This window comes from Eutrigla gurnardus (assembly GCF_963514095.1).
Source record: "Eutrigla gurnardus genome assembly, chromosome: 10".
Taxonomy (NCBI): domain Eukaryota; kingdom Metazoa; phylum Chordata; class Actinopteri; order Perciformes; family Triglidae; genus Eutrigla; species Eutrigla gurnardus.
Window position 1 is genome coordinate 29,145,696 of NC_139924.1, and position 18,906 is coordinate 29,164,601.

The 18,906-nt window shown below is 46.8% G+C and overlaps 1 protein-coding gene across 1 annotated transcript; it reads right to left on the minus strand.

Moving 5' to 3' along the window:
• Positions 1-104: 104 nt before the first annotated feature.
• On the minus strand, positions 105-17,701 carry rasgrp4 (RAS guanyl releasing protein 4). Its single transcript, XM_084019533.1, is given in 19 exon segments — positions 105-925; positions 3,355-3,554; positions 3,653-3,772; positions 3,936-3,972; positions 4,069-4,216; positions 4,296-4,405; positions 4,532-4,636; positions 4,930-5,010; positions 5,099-5,374; positions 5,770-5,886; positions 5,999-6,172; positions 8,583-8,724; positions 8,808-8,939; positions 9,034-9,120; positions 9,122-9,195; positions 9,197-9,253; positions 9,257-9,381; positions 9,976-10,133; positions 16,196-17,701. Coding segments are annotated over 19 exon segments (2,271 nt in total). The 5' UTR covers positions 16,213-17,701; the 3' UTR covers positions 105-814.
• Between the last annotated feature and the right edge of the window lie 1,205 nt (positions 17,702-18,906).

Genomic DNA, 18,906 nt, shown 5'->3' on the forward strand with positions numbered 1-18,906 from the left:
GTTGGTGGTGTATCTTTTTCTTATTTTCAACAAGATAGACGTGGACTAAACAAAAAAGCATCGGAGAAAAGAGTGTAGTTCCAGTGCAAACCCTGCGGAGCCTCAAGCGGCCGCAGACATTGGGAAAGACAACGGTGTTGTGAGGGCAGGAAATGCACGTCTTCTGTGCTCGGCCTCGTGTTCACGGAAGAACGAAGGCCTCCATCACCGGATACGTGGGTTCACATCGTGGACGAGATGTTTCCTGATAGAACCAGAGACTGAACGGAACAGATGCAGCGGTAACTTGAGGTCGACGGATTGTCTTTGTCTCCGGGAACCTGATGTAGGTTTTCAAAAGAACCCGAGGCTGGTTTCTGCTGCTGACCACAAAGCTTTCCTTAAGGATCACCAGGATCTAGTGGACTTGAGAAACCTTCAGACTGAATTTTTCTTTCTTTGTCCTAATTCATGAGCAGAGTTGTCGCATAGCTGCCAAAGTTACACTTGTAAAGGTTAGTGTTCGTTTCCTACCCTGCGTGAGTTCTGAGTGAAGAGGACCAGGAAAGTCCTCATGAAGGACCTGATGGTTCCAGCACCGGTTTAAAAAAATACAAAACAAACATAAATTATTGGTTGGACAGTCTGGTGTTTGAAGCCTAAAATGATCAGCCAAAATTAAATGAGGCAATAAAATAACAACATTGAAGACGAGGGAGTCTGTACATATAATCTCTGGCTTTGTGGTGTTTGTGGCCAGTTAATGTCATAGTTCAACACCAGCCGTGAGACGGCGTCTGGAGGGTACGCTCCACGAGGAAGAGGAAACGGAGGCTCAGTCGGGTTCTCGGCTCTTGTCTTTGTAGAGCTGCAGCTCCTCCATCTTCTCCTGCAGGAAGGAGACGGGCATGGAGCATCCTCGGGCCCTCTGAGGCAGCGTGTTGACCTGCAAGACCACATCAGAATCAATATGTATTTATCACCTTCATCCCCCCCCCGTGACCCTGAATACAGGATAAGCGGTAGACGATGGATGGACGTTCATTCATCAAGGGACAACCTGCAATATTACATTAATTATTCAGAAATTAAAAACATGCATGCACCAAAAATCATTTCCATCTGTAGTCCCCAAAACAGGCCGATGCAACAAGATACAATACACAATAAAAATACAAATACTCTATCAGTAGACACAAGATCAACAAAGTACAACAAAGACACACGCACAAACCCGTACACAATATTATAGGAACAACATCAATTGGCTAGACAGATGTTGCTCTTGAATTTGGCAAATCTAAATTCTGTTCATCTCCTTTGTACTTTAAAACTCATAAAACCAAAAGAGCTGGCACCCCCATTTATCAATAATCAGACAATTTACTTGAATATAAAATAGTTTGAGGACAAGAGATAGAAGGGAGGGATGAGTTATTAATTTTGTATTTCCAGAATAAAGTTGAAATGTCAGAATCAGTTTTTATTTTCACTCATTTATATGACATGAGATTCAGTCTTGCTAAGAAGAAAAAAACAGCCAGGAGAAATGTTCTTAATAGGGATACTTTTTTACTTTTTCACTTTTACGTGAGTAAATAAGTACAATCAGTACTTCTACTTTTACATGAGTATTTTTTAACACAAGTAGCTGTACTTTTACTGGATATTGACCCCTCATGTTTAGAAATCCAAGAGGGTTTTTAAAACTCATCTATGAAACCACATTTCCCATAAATCCCGTCGCTAGCTGATTTGCCGCGTTTTTTTTAATGATGACGATCATGACGAGAAATGCATCGTTTTTTATTCGCTTCACCGGAAGGAAACCCCTCGTTAGCCCGAGGCTAGCTAAGCTAAGTACAGGCCCGAGGCTAACTAAGATAACTACTGGCTAACTAGCCCGAGGCTAGCTGAGCTAAGTACAGGCCCGAGGCTAACTAAGATAACTACTGGCTAACTAGCCCGAGGCTAGCTGAGCTAAGTACAGGCCCGAGGCTAACTAAGATAACTACTGGCTAACTAGCCCGAGGCTAGCTGAGCTAAGTACAGGCCCGAGGCTAACTAAGATAACTACTGGCTAACTAGCCCGAGGCTAGCTGAGCTAAGTACAGGCCCGAGGCTAACTAAGATAACTACTATGTCATAATATATTGGTGTTTTATTTGTGTTTTTTTTTACATATAATATAATAATAAGTGCGCTCGTAATGCTACTGACGTCACTGCACGTTAACCTGTGAGCGGCGCGTTGCCAGGTTGGGCGGGTTACCGGATTTTGTCCAGAACTTTTGATTATTTTTGGGTGGGAAAAACGTTGCTGGACTGGTACATGAAGTGTGGACTTCTTTTGTCAACATTTGGCGTTTTTTTGGGAAATATTTGAAAATAATACCAAGCAAGCTTTCATTTGAATGGTTACACAGATAGAAAATATCTCTAAACTTGGTGTTTTTTATTTACCGACTCTTCCTGGTTCCCTTAATAGAAGACGATGATGATTCAGCATAAAAGGTACGAAGAATTATTGTGACTGATTTAATTAATTATAGCAGTTTAATTTTAATTAATTTAAAAACTAGATTTTGTGTGTGTCTTCCTTTAGTTTTTATTTATAGGTGGCGATGGCCTCGCTGTCATCTGACGTTTTATCTCATGAGCTTTACCTCTGCAGGAAAAGGAGGTTTTTAAAGTGACTCATCGTAGGCTTCAGGGCTGGTACGGGTGCTGGAAATCCTTGAAAACAGTTGAATTTTAGTGTGGTGTTTTCAAGGTGTGAAAAGTGCTTGGATGTAGAATAAAGGTCTATAAATGTGTGTTGTATGTGATGACATCTATGATAGAACAGAGAAAAGAAGATCTCCATATTTGAGGGACTGAAAACAGCATTTTCTGACATTTCTTTATGAAAAATGACTTTTGATGATGAACAGATGATGAAAATAGTTGGTGATTATATTTCTGTGGATCTGTTAGTGGAATTAGTTTTCCTTTCATTTGTGGTCCTTCTGTAAAAAGCTGTCTCCAAACATCATGTTGGTTGTTTAGAGGACAAGAACATCTCATTTAATGTGATCAACAAGTGACATCATAAGTAGACTGAATACTGACCATTGGATTGGTACAAATATGGAGTTTACCACAGCTGGAAGGGGCTGGAAAAGCATGGAAATGCACCTTGAAATGCTTGAAAAGTGCTGGAATGTGACTCTGGAGAAGGTGTTGGAACCCTGAAGCTTCTGTACTTTGGACTAAAGTCGAATGGACTCGCTCCAGAAATGTCATGCTGAGCATTTGTGACATTCAAACAAGATATAAAGAGAGCGGGTTGGGAATCTCCCTCCTCCTGCAGGAACTACCTGGTGTCCCGTCTCACCTTTCTGTCTGGGGATGCATGCACCAGAGAGTTGTGGTGGTTCCCCCTCTTGTCCTTCTCAGGAGTCCAGACTCCAGGATCCGTCTGAGTGGATCGGTCCGACAGTGACGAGTCGTCGCTGTTGTTCTTCCAAAGAGAGCCGCCTCGGTTGTTCTCCGTCTCGTCGCTTTGGGGGAAAATGAAGGCCTCCTCCTCCGAGCCTGAAAGAGCGGACAAGACATCTGTGTACTTCAGGTTTGCGTTAAAAGCAGGGCATTTTGTGTTGTGTGGTGGAGAGAGGACGCATTCCAGCCGTTACCCTTGACTCTTGGGTCGGGGGCCGGCGTGCAGGGGCAGGACCCCGTCGTATTCTTGTGCTTCTTCAGGCACTCCATCCCCACCAGGTCTCGGCAGTGTCGGTGGCAGTTGATCCCGCAGTCTGAGAGACAGAACGGGTGACGTAAAAAAAAGGATCAGTTCACTCAAACAGAAGAAAAACCTCAGAGGGGTCTGTGATGTGGCTGAACTGAGCTTTACTTTGGGGGAGCATCGTCTTGCTCCGATGAAGCTGATGACTCTTTGATGCGATGTTGTGTTCTTACCTTTACAGTGGTATCCCTGTTTGATGACGCCCCACAGCTGAAAGAGGACACACACGATGCACGTGATATCGCTGCTTCATTGGCCTTTTATGGCCTTTTTACGTAAAGCATAATAATCATCATGGATACTCACGAAGCCTCCACAGGTCTCACAGAACGTGGGCCGCTTGTACGTGGTTTCGTGGAAGTTGTGTGCATTGAAGTTGTAGCCCAGCTTGGCACATATGGACATCCCCCTCATGAAGTACGAGGTGATCTCCTCCCGGCTGATTTCTCCCTCCCTGGGCACAAACGTTCACGAGAGTGAGACAGGGTTGTTCATGAAGACAGACAGGCTCTCCTGCGTTGCTGCTTCCTCACCTGTCAGTTTCGTGCGTGCAAAAGGAGAAGGGGAAGTTGGCTGCTATCTTCTCAAACTCATCCAGTGAAATGTAGCCATCCTGGTTGTGGTCGTAGTTCTTCATCACAGACTGCAGGGGGCAGCAGAGCAGCAAGACATGTCAGGTCAGGCACAGCAAGTTATGTCAGTTAGTTCTGCTTTATCCTGCCAGGGAATAAGGAAGTGAAAGAAGGCCACCGCCGCCTCACACACTCACATCCACCATCTGTTTGACGTGTTTGGAGATGGTGTCGGGGTCGAGCCGGGGGGTGACCCCTGACCCCCAGCCTGCCACGGCGGGCGGTTTCACCGGAGCGACGGGCTGCAGAGCAACAGACGCAGTGATGAGACACCAAAAGACTGCACATGTGAGAAACAAGAAGAAGGAGAGAGAGAGAGAGAGAACACGCCCACCACATGACACGCTTCCCTAACGTACGGCGCTTTGGTTTCTGGGCTTGTTTTGAAGAAGACGTTTCACCCACAGAGCAACACAGACCTCTCTCTCTCTCTCTCTCTGTCTCTGTCTCTGTCTCTCTCTCTCGTGAACAGAGGTGAAACGATTGTGATGGTGTGAGAAAGCTCCACTTCAAAGAGAGTGTGCAGCTAACTGACCTGGATCTTGGTGTTCCTGGGCTCCTTGGTGTATGAAAGTTCATATATCTCATCCTCAGTGTAGTATAAATCTAGAGAGAGCTGAGGCGTTACAAGAACATATTTTTAAGATCTTCGTGGAATCTTTTTTAAATCTGAATTCTTGCTGAAGATGGTGTCGGTGTCGTACCGTGAGCAGGTGCAGCAGGTCCTTGTTGGCCTCGAAGGGCGGCGTGCAGGCGTGGACCGCCAGCAGGTCGGTGATGTTGCTGTACAGGTGCTGCAGCTTGCTCAGGTTGATCTTGTCCTCATCCACGTAGTCCGGCAGCGCTTCGTTCAGCGAGATCAGATCCTTCAGGTGGACTCCGAGGATCGGCACCTTGAAGCCGCCGCACTCGCTGTAGACCCGCCGGTAGTTGATGTAGTTGCTGCGCGAGGAGAGCAGCTCCGTCATCTCACTCAGGGCCTGGAAGGTCAGAGAGGTCACGGGTTTGAGGACACGGTGGTCTACCAACGTAGAAAAGTCTTTGAGTTTCAAGTCCTCATCTAATGTCATTTTAACAAAAGGATGAGAATATATTAGATTTACAAAAAATGATGAATGTTACTTTTTATTTGTATTTATTTATTCAGCCAGACTGAATGTAATCTGAAAAACAGATCTCTCGAATTCAAGGTGCTCTATAAGGCAGTGTTTTTTTTTTTTAAACAGAAGACTAAACATAATAATCCTCCCCCTCATATAACACGTTTCATGGATTAGTCTTCACTTCTTAGTCAGAGAAGATTTAATATGACGCTAAGACAGAAGGGATGACTCATCAACACGCTGCCTGATAATAACTGTGATGTGTGGACCACCTTCGTGACGTCGGGAGGCAGCAGGTTGGACGTGTCTTTGAGGCGGGAGATGGAGCTGTGACAGAGGCCTCCGGTCACTGCCATTAGAGTGTTAAAGTTTTGCAGAACTCTGAGTTTCTGGAGAAGAGAGAGCAGCACAGGATATCAACAGGGGAGCAAACGTGGGCATGTGCCTCCAGAGGCCGGTTTAAGGCTCCGGTGACGGTTTGAGCCTCCAGCGGGGGTTTACCTGAGCCACGTGGATGAACTTAGTGAAGACCTGGGCCCTCTGCTGGGCCGTGTGCCTGCTGAGGATCATCAGCTGCACCCACTGGGAGACCCCGTTGCACATCATGACGGACCGCTCCAGAGCCGGGTTGTCCCGCACCGAGCCGCGCAGCACGTAGCTGCGATAGTCCAGGAACTGGCCAATCAGAGAGCAGTGGGTCAGGCAGGTAAACAATCATTTTATTGCAAGGTTCTCTGACATCTGGAAGTCGCAACTGACTTCTCAAGAAAAGGAAGGATGCTATTTTCCAGAAAGGCAAACTTACTGACAGTACATTAACGTAAAGTACTAACATACAGCAGACTACTGCACTGTCGTAAAATACTAACATACAGCAGACTACTGCACTGTCGTAAAATACTAACGAAGAGCAGACTACTGCACTGTCGTTAAAATACTAACATACAGCAGACTACTGCACTGTCGTAAAATACTAACATACAACAGACTACTGCACTGTCGTAAAATACTAACGAAGAGCAGACTACTGCACTGTCGTTAAAATACTAACGTAAAGCAGACTACTGCACTGTCGTTAAATACTAACATACAGCAGACTACTGCACTGTCGTTAAAATACTAGCGTAAAGCAGACTACTGCACTGTCGTTAAAATACTAACGTAAAGCAGACTACTGCACTGTCGTTAAATACTAACATACAGCAGACTACTGCACTGTCGTAAAATACTAACATACAGCAGACTACTGCACTGTCGTAAAATACTAACATACAGCAGACTACTGCACTGTGGTAAAATACTAACATACAGCAGACTACTGCACTGTCGTAAAATACTAACATACAGCAGACTACTGCACTGTCGTAAAATACTAACATACAGCAGACTACTGCACTGTCGTTAAAATACTAACGAAGAGCAGACTACTGCACTGTCGTTAAAATACTAACGTAAAGCAGACTACTGCACTGTCGTTAAAATACTAGCGTAAAGCAGACTACTGCACTGTCGTTAAAATACTAACGTAAAGCAGACTACTGCACTGTCGTTAAATACTAACATACAGCAGACTACTGCACTGTCGTAAAATACTAACGTAAAGTAGACTACTGCACTGTCATTAAATACTAACATACAGAAGACTACTGCACTGTCGTAAAATACTAACATAAAGCAGACTACTGCACTGTCGTAAAATACTAACATACAGCAGACTACTGCAGTGTCGTAAAATACTAACGAAGAGCAGACTACTGCACTGTCGTATAAATACTAATGTAAAGTAGATTACTGCACTGTCGTTAAATACTAACATACAGCAGACTACTGCACTGTCGTAAAATACTAACGTAAAGCAGACTACTGCACTGTCGTAAAAATACTAACGTAAAGTAGACTACTGCACTGTCGTCAAATACTAACGTAAAGCAGACTACTGCACTGTCGTAAAATACTAACGTAAAGTAGACTACTGCACTGTCATAAAAATATTAACGTAAAGCAGACTACTGCACTGTCGTAAAAATACTAATGTAAAGTAAACTACTGCACTGTCATAAAAATATTAACGTAAAGTAGACTACTGCACTGTCGTAAAAATACTAACGTAAAGCAGACTACTGCACTGTCGGAAAAATATTAACGTAAAGCAGACTGCTGCACTGTCGTTAAAATACTAACGTAAAGCAGACTACTGCACTGTCATAAAATACTAACAAAGTAGACTACTGCACTGTTGTAAAATACTAACGTAAAGCAGACTACTGCACTGTAGTAAAAATACTAACGTAAAGCAGACTACTGCACTGTCGTAAAATACTAACAAAGTAGACTACTGCACTGTCGTAAAAATACTAACATACAGCAGACTACTGCACTGTCGTAAAAATACTAACATACAGCAGACTACTGCACTGTCGTTAAAATACTAATGTAAAGTAGACTACTGCACTGTCGTTAAAATACTAATGTAAAGTAGACTACTGCACTGTTGTTAAAATACTAACATACAGCAGACTACTGCACTGTCGTAAAATACTAACGTAAAGTAGACTACTGCACTGTCGTAAAATACTAACGTAAAGTAGACTACTGCACTGTTGTAAAATACTAACGTAAAGTAGACTACTGCACTGTCGTAAAAATACTAACGTAAAGCAGACTACTGCACTGTCGTAAAATACTAACGTAAAGCAGACTACTGCACTGTCGTAAAAATACTAACGTAAAGCAGACTACTGCACTGTCGTAAAATACTAACGTAAAGCAGACTACTGCACTGTCGTAAAATACTAACGTAAAGCAGACTACTGCACTGTCGTAAAAATACTAACGTAAAGCAGACTACTGCACTGTCGGAAAAATATTAGCGTCAAGCAGACTGCTGCACTGTCGTTAAAATACTAACGTACAGCAGACTACTGCACTGTCGTTAAAATACTAACGTAAAGCAGACTACTGCACTGTCGTTAAAATACTAACGTAAAGCAGACTACGTGCTGACAGCTAACAGTGTTTACCTCCTCTGTGTTTACATTTAGTGGTTTGACACTACATTCATGAGTCTCGTAAAGAATGAACTCACGGAAACGTTGCAGAAGTTCTTGAACTCCAGGTAGCTGAGGTGCTCGGCCATCTCATCTGGCTCCATGTGGTCGAAGATCAACGACACCTTCCTCTTCTTCACGGAGGGTGAAGGTGCCTGGAATATGTTGGCGTGAGGCCCTCTGGAGACACAAAGCCCGGCAGACGTTTTAAATTATATATGAAGAAAACCTGTATTTCTGAATCAGATCCAAACATGTCTCACAAGCAGGAGGTGTCGATTAGCTGCGACTGCGTCTCCTTGCCGTCCACCCGGACCAGCGCCCACAGGTCCCCCATGGTCTGCTCCAGGAGGGGGTCCGCCTCGAACACCGCCGGGAACTGGCCGATCCACTGCCTGGGCCACGGAGCAGGACAGAAAACACACTGACTGGCCGAACAAACAGCAGGGAAAAGCACCTTCTGTCACAGTCATGTGACCCTGTACTCACCTGATGAGGTGGCAGACCTGCGTCCGCCTCAGGCCTCGCCGCTCCGAGGGACAATCTTTATAGGTGAGAGAACGAGTCAAGGATGGAAACAGCAGCAGCAGCGCTCACACCTCCAACCTCAACAAGCGACACAAAGCTAAGCCTGTTTCCTGATCTGATTAGTGCACGTGGACATGTGACCGGGGGCAGTGCACCGGCGGGACCGGGGCACCCTGCCGCGTCACGGTGGAGGATATAGGGTGAGGAGTTTCTGGGCGAACATCTGAGACGGGACCACCCAACTGTGCATCATCAGGGTCATGTGGACCAGCTGGGACCCCCTGGGGCTGGAAAGCTTCCCCTCCGAATCTGCAGGCCAAACACAGCAGCAGCAGCACCGGATGAATGTGGTCGACAACAACAACAACAACGACACGGTGCTCCAGCAGCTCGGCTCTGTCAGACAGTCAGGATGAAGTTATAGATTATCATGTTCTCCAGGTGTTCTGGATATTTTGTCCCTCAGACAATCTATCCTTTCATCGTTCTCATCATACATACATGATGCAACCAAGTCAGTGTCTCAGTTTATTATTATTATTATTATTGTATAATTTTTACCTTTGATGATCACAGAATAACTTCACCTCCGTTACTTTGGAGCAGGATTCCCTGAACCTCCTGAAACTAAAGGATCTCTAGATCTTTGTTCTGGTTCTGGATGTGTTTTTGTGATTTAGATGAAGCGACCAATAGAGAGTGGGGAGGGAGAGGGAGGGGGAGGAGAGAGAGATGCATGGGAATAGCTAGTTGGCAGCCCAACAGGACAAAGCCTGATTGTATGAGCCCTTTGCCAGTCTCTCTCCCCCCTCCTCTCCCTCGCCCCTCGTTTATATAACCTGGTTGTGATGAAGCGCAACGACACTTTGGGAACACATGCAAACACGTAGGGACGGCACTGACCGAAGCAGTTCAGGCAGCGCTGGATGAGCTCATCCAGGCTGGCAGCGCTGGCGCTGGGGGCCGAGCTGGGGCTCTGCAGGGCCCGGGTGATGTCCTGAGGACTGGGACATGTGTTCCTCCTCCGCGGGACCAGCTTCCGGCTCTCCCCATTGGCCTTCCTGGGAGAGAGAGACAGACAGGGAGTTTTAAGTAGAGCAGGTCAGCATCCGAGGAAACGCAGATCCTCACATCTGATTGGCTGTTGACTATCACCCACCGCTGGAACAGCTGCAAACAAACAGTCCAGAAACATCTTCATCAGGTGTCACAGCTCACAGACTTTACTGTTGTCCAGGTTTAGATCTGACCAGGAGACAACTTCTCAGAAGTGAAGCCAAGCTGAAATGCCTTTAAAACTAGCATTCTCTGCTGGCCACCAGGGGGCGACTCCTCTCTGGTTGTATAGAAGTCTATGAGAAAATGGTTCTACTTCTCTCGGCTGGCCACCAGGGGGCGACTCCTCTCTGGTTGTAAAGAAGTCTATGAGAAAATGGTCCTACTTCTCTCTGTTGGCCACCAGGGGGCGACTCCTCTCTGGTTGTAAAGAAGTCTATGAGAAAATGGTCCTACTTCTCTCTGCTGGCCACCAGGGGGCGACTCCTCTCTGGTTGTATAGAAGTCTATGAGAAAATGGTCCTACTTCTCTCTGCTGGCCACCAGGGGGCGACTCCTCTCTGGTTGTATAGAAGTCTATGAGAAAATGGTCCTACTTCTCTCTGCTGGCCACCAGGGGGCGACTCCTCTCTGGTTCTATAGAAGTCTATGATAAATGGTCCTACTTCTCTCTTGATGTATTATCTCAGTAAACATTGTAAACATGAGTTTATGTCTCAATCTCTAGTTTCAAGTCTTCTTCAATCCAGCATGATGTTCATTTAGTACATTATGGTCCATATATCAAAAATATTGGATTTTGATTCAAAAAGTTTTTTTTTTTTTATTGTTTCCCTGGCATATATTGTTAAATCAGCGAACAACATGAGCAGGGATGTTATCTGGACTTGAAGTGGTTTTAAACAGCAGATCATCACGTACTTGTTGTAGTGTTACTGTCTGTTTAAACAGCAGTTATGGTGTTAGTAGTTATACCCTGAGTATCTGAGTCAGAGTGAAAGAAACGGCAACATGGGGTCACCTTTGAAGTCACTGCACCATGTCACACATCTGCACCAGGACGGGTCTACAAGCCAAAGACCAGGTCTAGAGCACCAGAGGCCGGGTTAGAGGACCTGGATGTCTCCCAACAGCAGTGTTGTGTCTCACGCAGGTCTTATTGCTGTCCATGTTACTGATATGGATGATAGGAGATGACAGCATGTAAACCTCTGCAGCCTGTTATCAGCGGCTGGTTGCCGACAACATTCTGTGGTCCGACTCAGCGATGGTGAGATGCTGTAAACATTCAGCTCTTTCCTGTTTCTATCTTCTGGTGAATCAGAGAGAAGAGTTGAATCTCTAAAATCATCTCGTGTGAGGAGGAGAGACGTTTTCAGTCTAGTGGGTCTGGAACCAGGACTACAAGGTGATTGGGGGGGGGGGGTCAGACGGGGACCAGAGAAGGTTTTCCTTCAGTCCTTCAGACTGAGTTTCTCATCAGATGTCCTTACAAAGACAACTGAGGCTTGTTTGTTTCACCATATGACTGTTTCCTCAGTTCAACGTCTGACTGGCTTTCATAATCAATAACCAATCACTTACTAACTGACCACTAACTCAACGACCCCTTTCATGTTTTTACAATTTTAATAACTTTGCTTCACTTTTGAGAGAGTGGAAGTAGTAGTAGTAAGATCCTTGAACCTGCATGTGTGTCGCCAACTTTTCAACGTTGCACTCAAGTGTGTGTGACATTGTCGTCTCCGTGGCAACAGTTTGTGTCATGTAACGCTGTGAACGTGTCGGCGTCTGAATGGCAGCTAATGTCATGAAATTACCAGGAAACACTTCGCAGAACTGACGGCGAGTTAGTTCCCTGAATGACCAGACCTGCACCCACACACACACACACACACACACACACCCGGGTCACAAAACCTGCCTGTGCATGCTCGTGCACGCTGGTTGACGCTCGTGCACGCTGGTTGACACTCGTGCACGCTGGTGGATGCTCGTGCACGCTGGTGGATGCTCGTGCACGCTGGTGGATGCTCGTGCACGCTGGTGGACGCTCGTGCACGCTCACGTTGTTATAGGTGAACATTATGACGTGATGTATTTATACTACAAGCTGCTCTGCACGGGTGCAGACACCCTGATGGGAGTCTCTCTGCATCCTGGGAGTCCAGATCCAGACCGCCGCCTCGGAGACCTGCAGGGCAGCAAAACCTCCATCTCTTCCTCTTCGCCTCATTACATCCACTGGCGGCTGAATTCAGAACACTAACAAGAGACAGCACGCCGTGTACCGTGGTGGCTGTTTTCTCCAACCCGGTTCCTTGTTTTCTCCGACCCGGTTCCTTGTTTCCTCCAAACTGGTTTTTTGTTTCCTCCTGACCACCTGACCTGGTTCCTTGTCTTCTCCGAACCAGTTTCTTGTTTTCTCCAACCCAGTTTCTTGTTTCCTCTGACCTGGTTCCTTGTTTTCTCCAAACTGGTTTCTTGTTTCCTCCTGACCCAGTTCCTTGTTTTCTCTGATCCAGTTTCTTGTTTCCTCCGACCCGGTTCCTTGTTTTCTCCGACCTGGTTTCTTGTTTTCTCCGACCTGGTTTCTTGTTTTCTCCAACCCGGTTTCTTGTTCCTTGTTTTCTCTGACCTGTTTTTTTGTTTTCTCTGATCCGTTTTTTTGTTTTCTTCGACCCGGTTTCTTGTTTTCTCTGACCCGGTTTCTTGTTTTCTCTGACCCGGTTTCTTGTTTTCTTCGACCCGGTTTCTTGTTTTCTCTGACCCGGTTTCTTGTTTTCTCTGACCCGGTTTCTTGTTTTCTTCGACCCGGTTTCTTGTTTTCTCTGACCCGGTTTCTTGTTTTCTCTGACCTGGTTTCTTGTTTTCTTCGACCCAGTTTCTTCTGCAGCTGTAAAGACGTTTCAGGTTAATCTGTCATTTTCGTGAATAATATTGACTTCACGTCTCGGTGATTTGGAGAATCAGCCGACCGGTAAAGAATCCCACAAATTAAAGCTTGTTGTTTTATAAGCTCCTTAATGAGGATTTGACTCGACCCGGCTCCAGATCCTGAAGCCGGATCCGTCAGACGGCTGTGTGCTTCAAATTGACCCTTTTCTGTAATTCAATATACGACTGTAGGTCTTCAATAGACAATGAATTGACTCTAAATGTCAACAAATGGTTGCCGTGCCGATGGAGTGTCCCCGATCTGAAGGTGGAGTCGTGTTTCGGTGTTTTCTGAAGTGCAGGTTTAATCGCCTGGTGCTGTTATGACTCGCCGTCTCTCTCTGACTCACAGTGAAGCATCTCCTCGTTGCCGCGACCTCGGCGCTCGCCGCGACTCTCGCCACTCGCCGCGACCTCGCCGCTGCACACAAAAGTGCTGACGGGGAAATGTGATTGATGTCATGACGTCTGTCTGGGAATTTCCCCCAGAGGGCCGAGCAGGTGAGATGAGCTTTCCCACCAACAGGTGAAGCATTCAGCATCATCATTAATCCCTCTGTTTAAATGTGTTTCCATGGAAACGCTGCTGTGAAGTGATGCTGTGTGACTGACGATGAGGACGACGACCCGTCTGAGGACCAATGGGGCTCCTTCAGGTCTTCACTGGTCTCGTTTCAGGAAGACCTTCCTCACTGCCAACTCCTTCGCCCACTTCTTTCCTCTTCCTCCATCGTCTTCCTCCCTCCTCTTCCTCAGTCCTCTTCCTCCAACGTCTTCCTCCCTCCTCTTCTTCCATCGTCTTCCTCCCTCCTCTTCCTCTGTTGACTTTCTCCCTCATCTTCCTCTTCCTCCTCCTCCTCATCTTCTTCCTTCCGCTCTATTCAAGCCATTCAGGAAACTTCTTCATTTTTTTCTTTAGAAATCTCCCTCTCTCTCTCTCTCCCTCCCTCTCTCTCCCTCCCTCTCTCTCTCTCTCGCTCCCTCTCTCTCCCTCCCTCTCTCCCTCCCTCCCTCTCTCTCTCTCCCTCTCTCCCTCTCTCCCTCTCTCCCTCCCTCTCTCTCTCCCTCTCTCTCCCTTCCTCTCTCTCTCCCTCCCTCCCTCTCCCTCCCTCTCTCTTTCTCTCTTCCTCCCTCTCTCTCTCTCTCTCCCTCTCTCTCTCTCTCTCTCTCTCTCTCCCTCCCTCCCTCTCTCTCTCTCCCTCTCTCTCTCCCTCCCTCCCTCCCTCTCTCTCTCCCTCCCTCCCTCCCTCCCTTCCTCTCTCTCTCTTTCTCTCTCTTCCTCCCTCTCTCTCTCTCCCTCTCTCTCTCTCTCTCTCCCTCCCTCCCTCTCTCTCCCTCTCCCTCTCCCTCCCTCCCTCTCCCTCCCTCTCTCTTCCTCTCTCTTCCTCCCTCTCTCTCTCTCTCTCTCTCCCTCCCTCCCTCTCTCTCCCTCTCCCTCTCCCTCCCTCTCCCTCCCTCTCTCTTCCTCTCTCTTCCTCCCTCTCTCTCTCTCTCTCTCTCCCTCCCTCCCTCTCTCTCCCTCCCTCTCTCTCTTTCTCTCTCTCTCCCTCTCTCTCTCCCTCCCTCCCTCCCTCCCTTCCTCTCTCTCTCTTTCCCATCCGTGTCAAGACTCCTGCCCCCCCCCCCCCCTTCACCCCCTCCCTCCCCATTCTCCCTCTCTCGCTCTCCCACCGGTGGGGGGATATGCAAATTCCTCTCTTTCTTTTCTTAATTGATTAATTGAAGCCAGGGTCCTTTGAAGGTCTTGTTTGTGAGCTGCTCTCTCTCTCTCTCTCTCTCTCTCTCTCTCTCTCTCTCTCTCTCGTTCATCCATCTGGTGCAACAATAAATCCACTGTATCTGTAACTTTTGTCGTCAGGAAAACTTGCAGCGAATCTTCGTGAAGAATCAGCTGTGACATCGGTGACATCATACCTGTAATTACTCAGACCACACACACACACACACACACACTAACACACACACACTAATACACTAACACACACACACTCCTTCCTCTACAAAGATTTACAATTTAGTATTTTTCCTCAGTTTTTAAAAAGTTGTATATCTGAAAAACCTTAAACATTACCGTATAAATAAACACATGTTTCTCTGAACTGACTTCACTGTTTCTTGTCTTTAATGATTTATTTATTTATTGAGCGTGCCTCACAGAAATGCTGCATCATCCTCTGACAGGCTTTTTAAAGGATTGTTGCCGTCGTTGCATGTGCACAAGGTGGAACTAAAAGTCTTGTTTTCATCAGATGTGTCCCGACTCTCGGCGAGACGTCTGTTTCCCTCCACCAACACGAGGACAGAAGTCCTGGACAGCGAGGTGGACGTGAACCAGTAAACTGGAGACTGGGAGAGGACGGTGAGACGCCACAGAACCTTCTGGTTCCTGTCTCACCTGCACACGTCTGGGGTTCATGTGAGGGCTTTTTATTCCCCTCTTTAATGAAAGTATAAAGACACCGAGTCTCCGTTGATCTCGAGTGAGAAAACGCTTCGTGCATCTTGAACGACGTCATTGAGGCAAAGAAAAGAAAAGCGATCTGGTTTAGTTCTGACTGAGGGATGAGTTTGAGAGACGACCTTCCTGCCGGAGGAGGAAGTGCAGCGATGCAGCCGCTCCGTCAGTCCACCTTAACTTCAGGTAGCTAAGATAACTCTTAAACACACCTGACCACCTTAACATTCCACACACAACACGCTTTTCCATTCCTGGCAATCTGATAAGAGCTGAAGAAAAACCAAACGTCCCATAATAATGATTATTAATATCATTAATAATAATAAGAATGATATGTGAACGTTATGTGGAGAGGAAGGTGACTGTTGAATGTCAGAGCTGCTTGTGTTCACTCGACACACATCATCTGAGACGCAGATATGCAGGTCAAACATTTGAGCTGTGACCGTGTGTGTGTGTGTGTGTGTGTGTGTGTGCAACCTTTCTCTTCAAAGCCACACTGGCTCTCTCTCTCTCTGTCTCTCTCTCATCTCAAATAAGTGTCAGAGAGAAGCAGCCCATCAAGCAGGAAGATAAAACGAACACAAACCACAGACGAGCTGCAGCTTCACACAAAAGTCACACCTTCAGACTTTCTCAGAGAAACTTCACGCTCTGCTTTTTTAAATGTACCTCTTGGTCTTGTTCATCGCAGGACTCTTCTCCTCGGCGGCGCTCCTCCTCTGCTGGTGATCCGCATCTGAGCGAGTCCCCTACAGCTCCATGTTGACCCTGCTCCTCCTGCTCCTCCTGCTGCTGCTCCTCTGTGGGTTTATGTGGAGAGGACGGAGAGCTGCTGGGGCTGCTGCCCTCCAACCAGTCATTGACGAGACTGAACTCCACACCTAAACTCTGCTTATCAAGCCTGCTCTGTGTGTCAGTCAACCTCTCTCTCTCTCTCTCTCTCTCTCTCTCTCTATCTGAGGAGATCTATCAGCCACAAATCAGCGACTTCATGCTGCCCTCGCCTGCAACAGAGTGGAGCCTCGAACGTGTGGAGCCTCGAACGAGCCTCAAAAAGAAAAAAGAGCTGCAAAAAGACGAGTGAACAAAAGTCACTCGGTCGGCCTCCAACATCAACAAGTCAGCATCTTAAATGGAGGAACTGGCTCTGACAGATAGGGGAACTCACATCAGTTTCTGTGTGTGTGTGTGTGTGTGTGACCAAGGGGGAGGGGAGAGAGAGAGAGAGAGAGCGAACACAGTAGCCATAGAGGAAGGAGGAGGAGAGTTAGAGAGATAGTGATGAGCAATCATCTGAGCACCATCAGTTTACTTCAGGAAGTGACATCTGCGGTTCTTTTTCACAGAGCGCCGAGGCGGCGGCGAGGCCGCGGCAGCTCGCTGTCACTCTGCACCTTTTCTGGTTCATCATCTGCACTTCAGTTCCTGAAAAGAGAATCATTGCATGTGTGATAACGTAGAGTCTCTCCTCCCCCCCAACAAAATCACATCTATCGCCCAGATTCTCCTTCTTCTTCTTCTTCTTCTTCTTCTTCTTCTTCTTCTTCTTCTTGTTGAAACCCGCCGTCATCTCTCAGGGCTTCGAGGGATCACACAGGGAGGTAGTGTTTGTGGTGGTGCAGCTGGACAGGGAGACTCAAAGGCATCCTTGTTTCAACACACCGAGAGGAAGAGGCGACAAACGGGACATTAATGTCCCCGAGTCTGCAGAGGTGGCTCTCTCTCTCTCTCTCTGTGGCTCTCTCTCTCTCTCTCTCTGTGTCTCTCTCTCTCTCTCTCTCTGCTGCAGGAAGCTGACTGGCTGGCAGAGCGAGAGAGGCCTTCAGCAGCAGGGAAAGCGAGCAGGATTCCTGCAGTCGGCGTCGTGGATTTGCATGAGAAAGTCAAACAGGAACATGGACGTGTCACCGAAGGAGAAAAAAAGCCTTGATGCCGTTTCCTGGCAATGTGGCGATGTTACTGTAATATGAAGCAACGTTCAGTAAAACAGGAAGAGTTGCAATCAACTCAGCTGGTCAATGAAGACTCCACAGAAACGCTCAGGACTCTTTTATTCTTCAGATTATAAATACAGCCGTCGTGTTTCCCCTCCCATGTGATGCGTTTGTGACTAAGGTGTTTGTGCATTTTTAGACCTTTATAAGTCTTTTATTTTGTTAAATCTTACAAAACTCAAGTCTTTTTTACTTGCAAATCATTTAACTTGTTGGATGTTGTGATGGCGCCTCATTGTTGGAACAAACTCCCGACCAACGTCAGGACAGCAGAGTCATCTTCCAAAAAAGGCTCAAGACTCACCTGTTCAGACTTCACCTCGACTCTGCATGACCCACTAACACCCCCCCCCCCTAAAAACCCCTTACCTATAGCACTCTGATCATAGCACTGTTGTTCTTCAGGTATGTTTGATGAACAGCTACTACTTTACTCAGACGAGGATCTAACACTTGTTCTATTTTTAGCTCTTACTTTATCAGCAATGATACGTTGTGTTTTCTTTCTTCTGACAAATGTACTTATTGTAAGTCGCTTTGGACAAAAGCTAAATGACCTAAATGTAAATGTAGTGCTGCCGTCTGAGCAATGTTACATTGTTGACATATATAATGTATTAATTTTATTATATTACTATAGAAGCACAATAAAGTAGAATAGATCACCAGCTCAGACTGATCAGGATGCTGCCAGTTTACAAAGTGATTATTGATCACTGGAATCAGATGAGTGAGGAGAGTTCAGTTCTCGGTGAGATGTCGCCACCTTCAGGCGCGGCGCCGCAACTGCACGTAGACGGAGGCGGGATTCGTGAGTTGGCAAAAAAAAAAAAAAAAAAAACTCCCATCAGCAGGTGACTCCTGAATCAGGACTCGTACTCCCAGAATCCCCGTGTTGGTCGTGCTCCAGCAGCGGAACTCGGAGCCCGCCCGCCCGCCGGCCGGAGGTGGCGTCCCGCAGCCCGGTTGTGTGCTGCTTGCTGCGGCGGGGAGATGGGCGTGCAGGCCGGCGTGCAGCTGCAGGAGGCCGGATGGGAGCTGAGCAGGTAAGGACGCGGCGTTCACGTGCACGCGGTCTGTTTGATGGGACCGAGGCGTCGGCACATTCCGGCCTTTCTACGGTAGAGATGGTTTCCTGCTGGTCTGATCCGAGTCTCTCTGCAGGTCTGTGTCGAGCTGGATCACATCCGATCCGCTGACAGAACGGGTTTTTATTCTGTTAGGAGACTCGGATGGAAATATTTATCATGTAAGGTTTGGTCTCTGAAATAAGATATAAATACATGATAATATCTCATATCCGAGGTGACGCCTTCAGGTTTCTCCTCAGCATGTCTCAGACATTTTTTACTTGACAGATTGATTTGCACATTAATGTTCTGCATA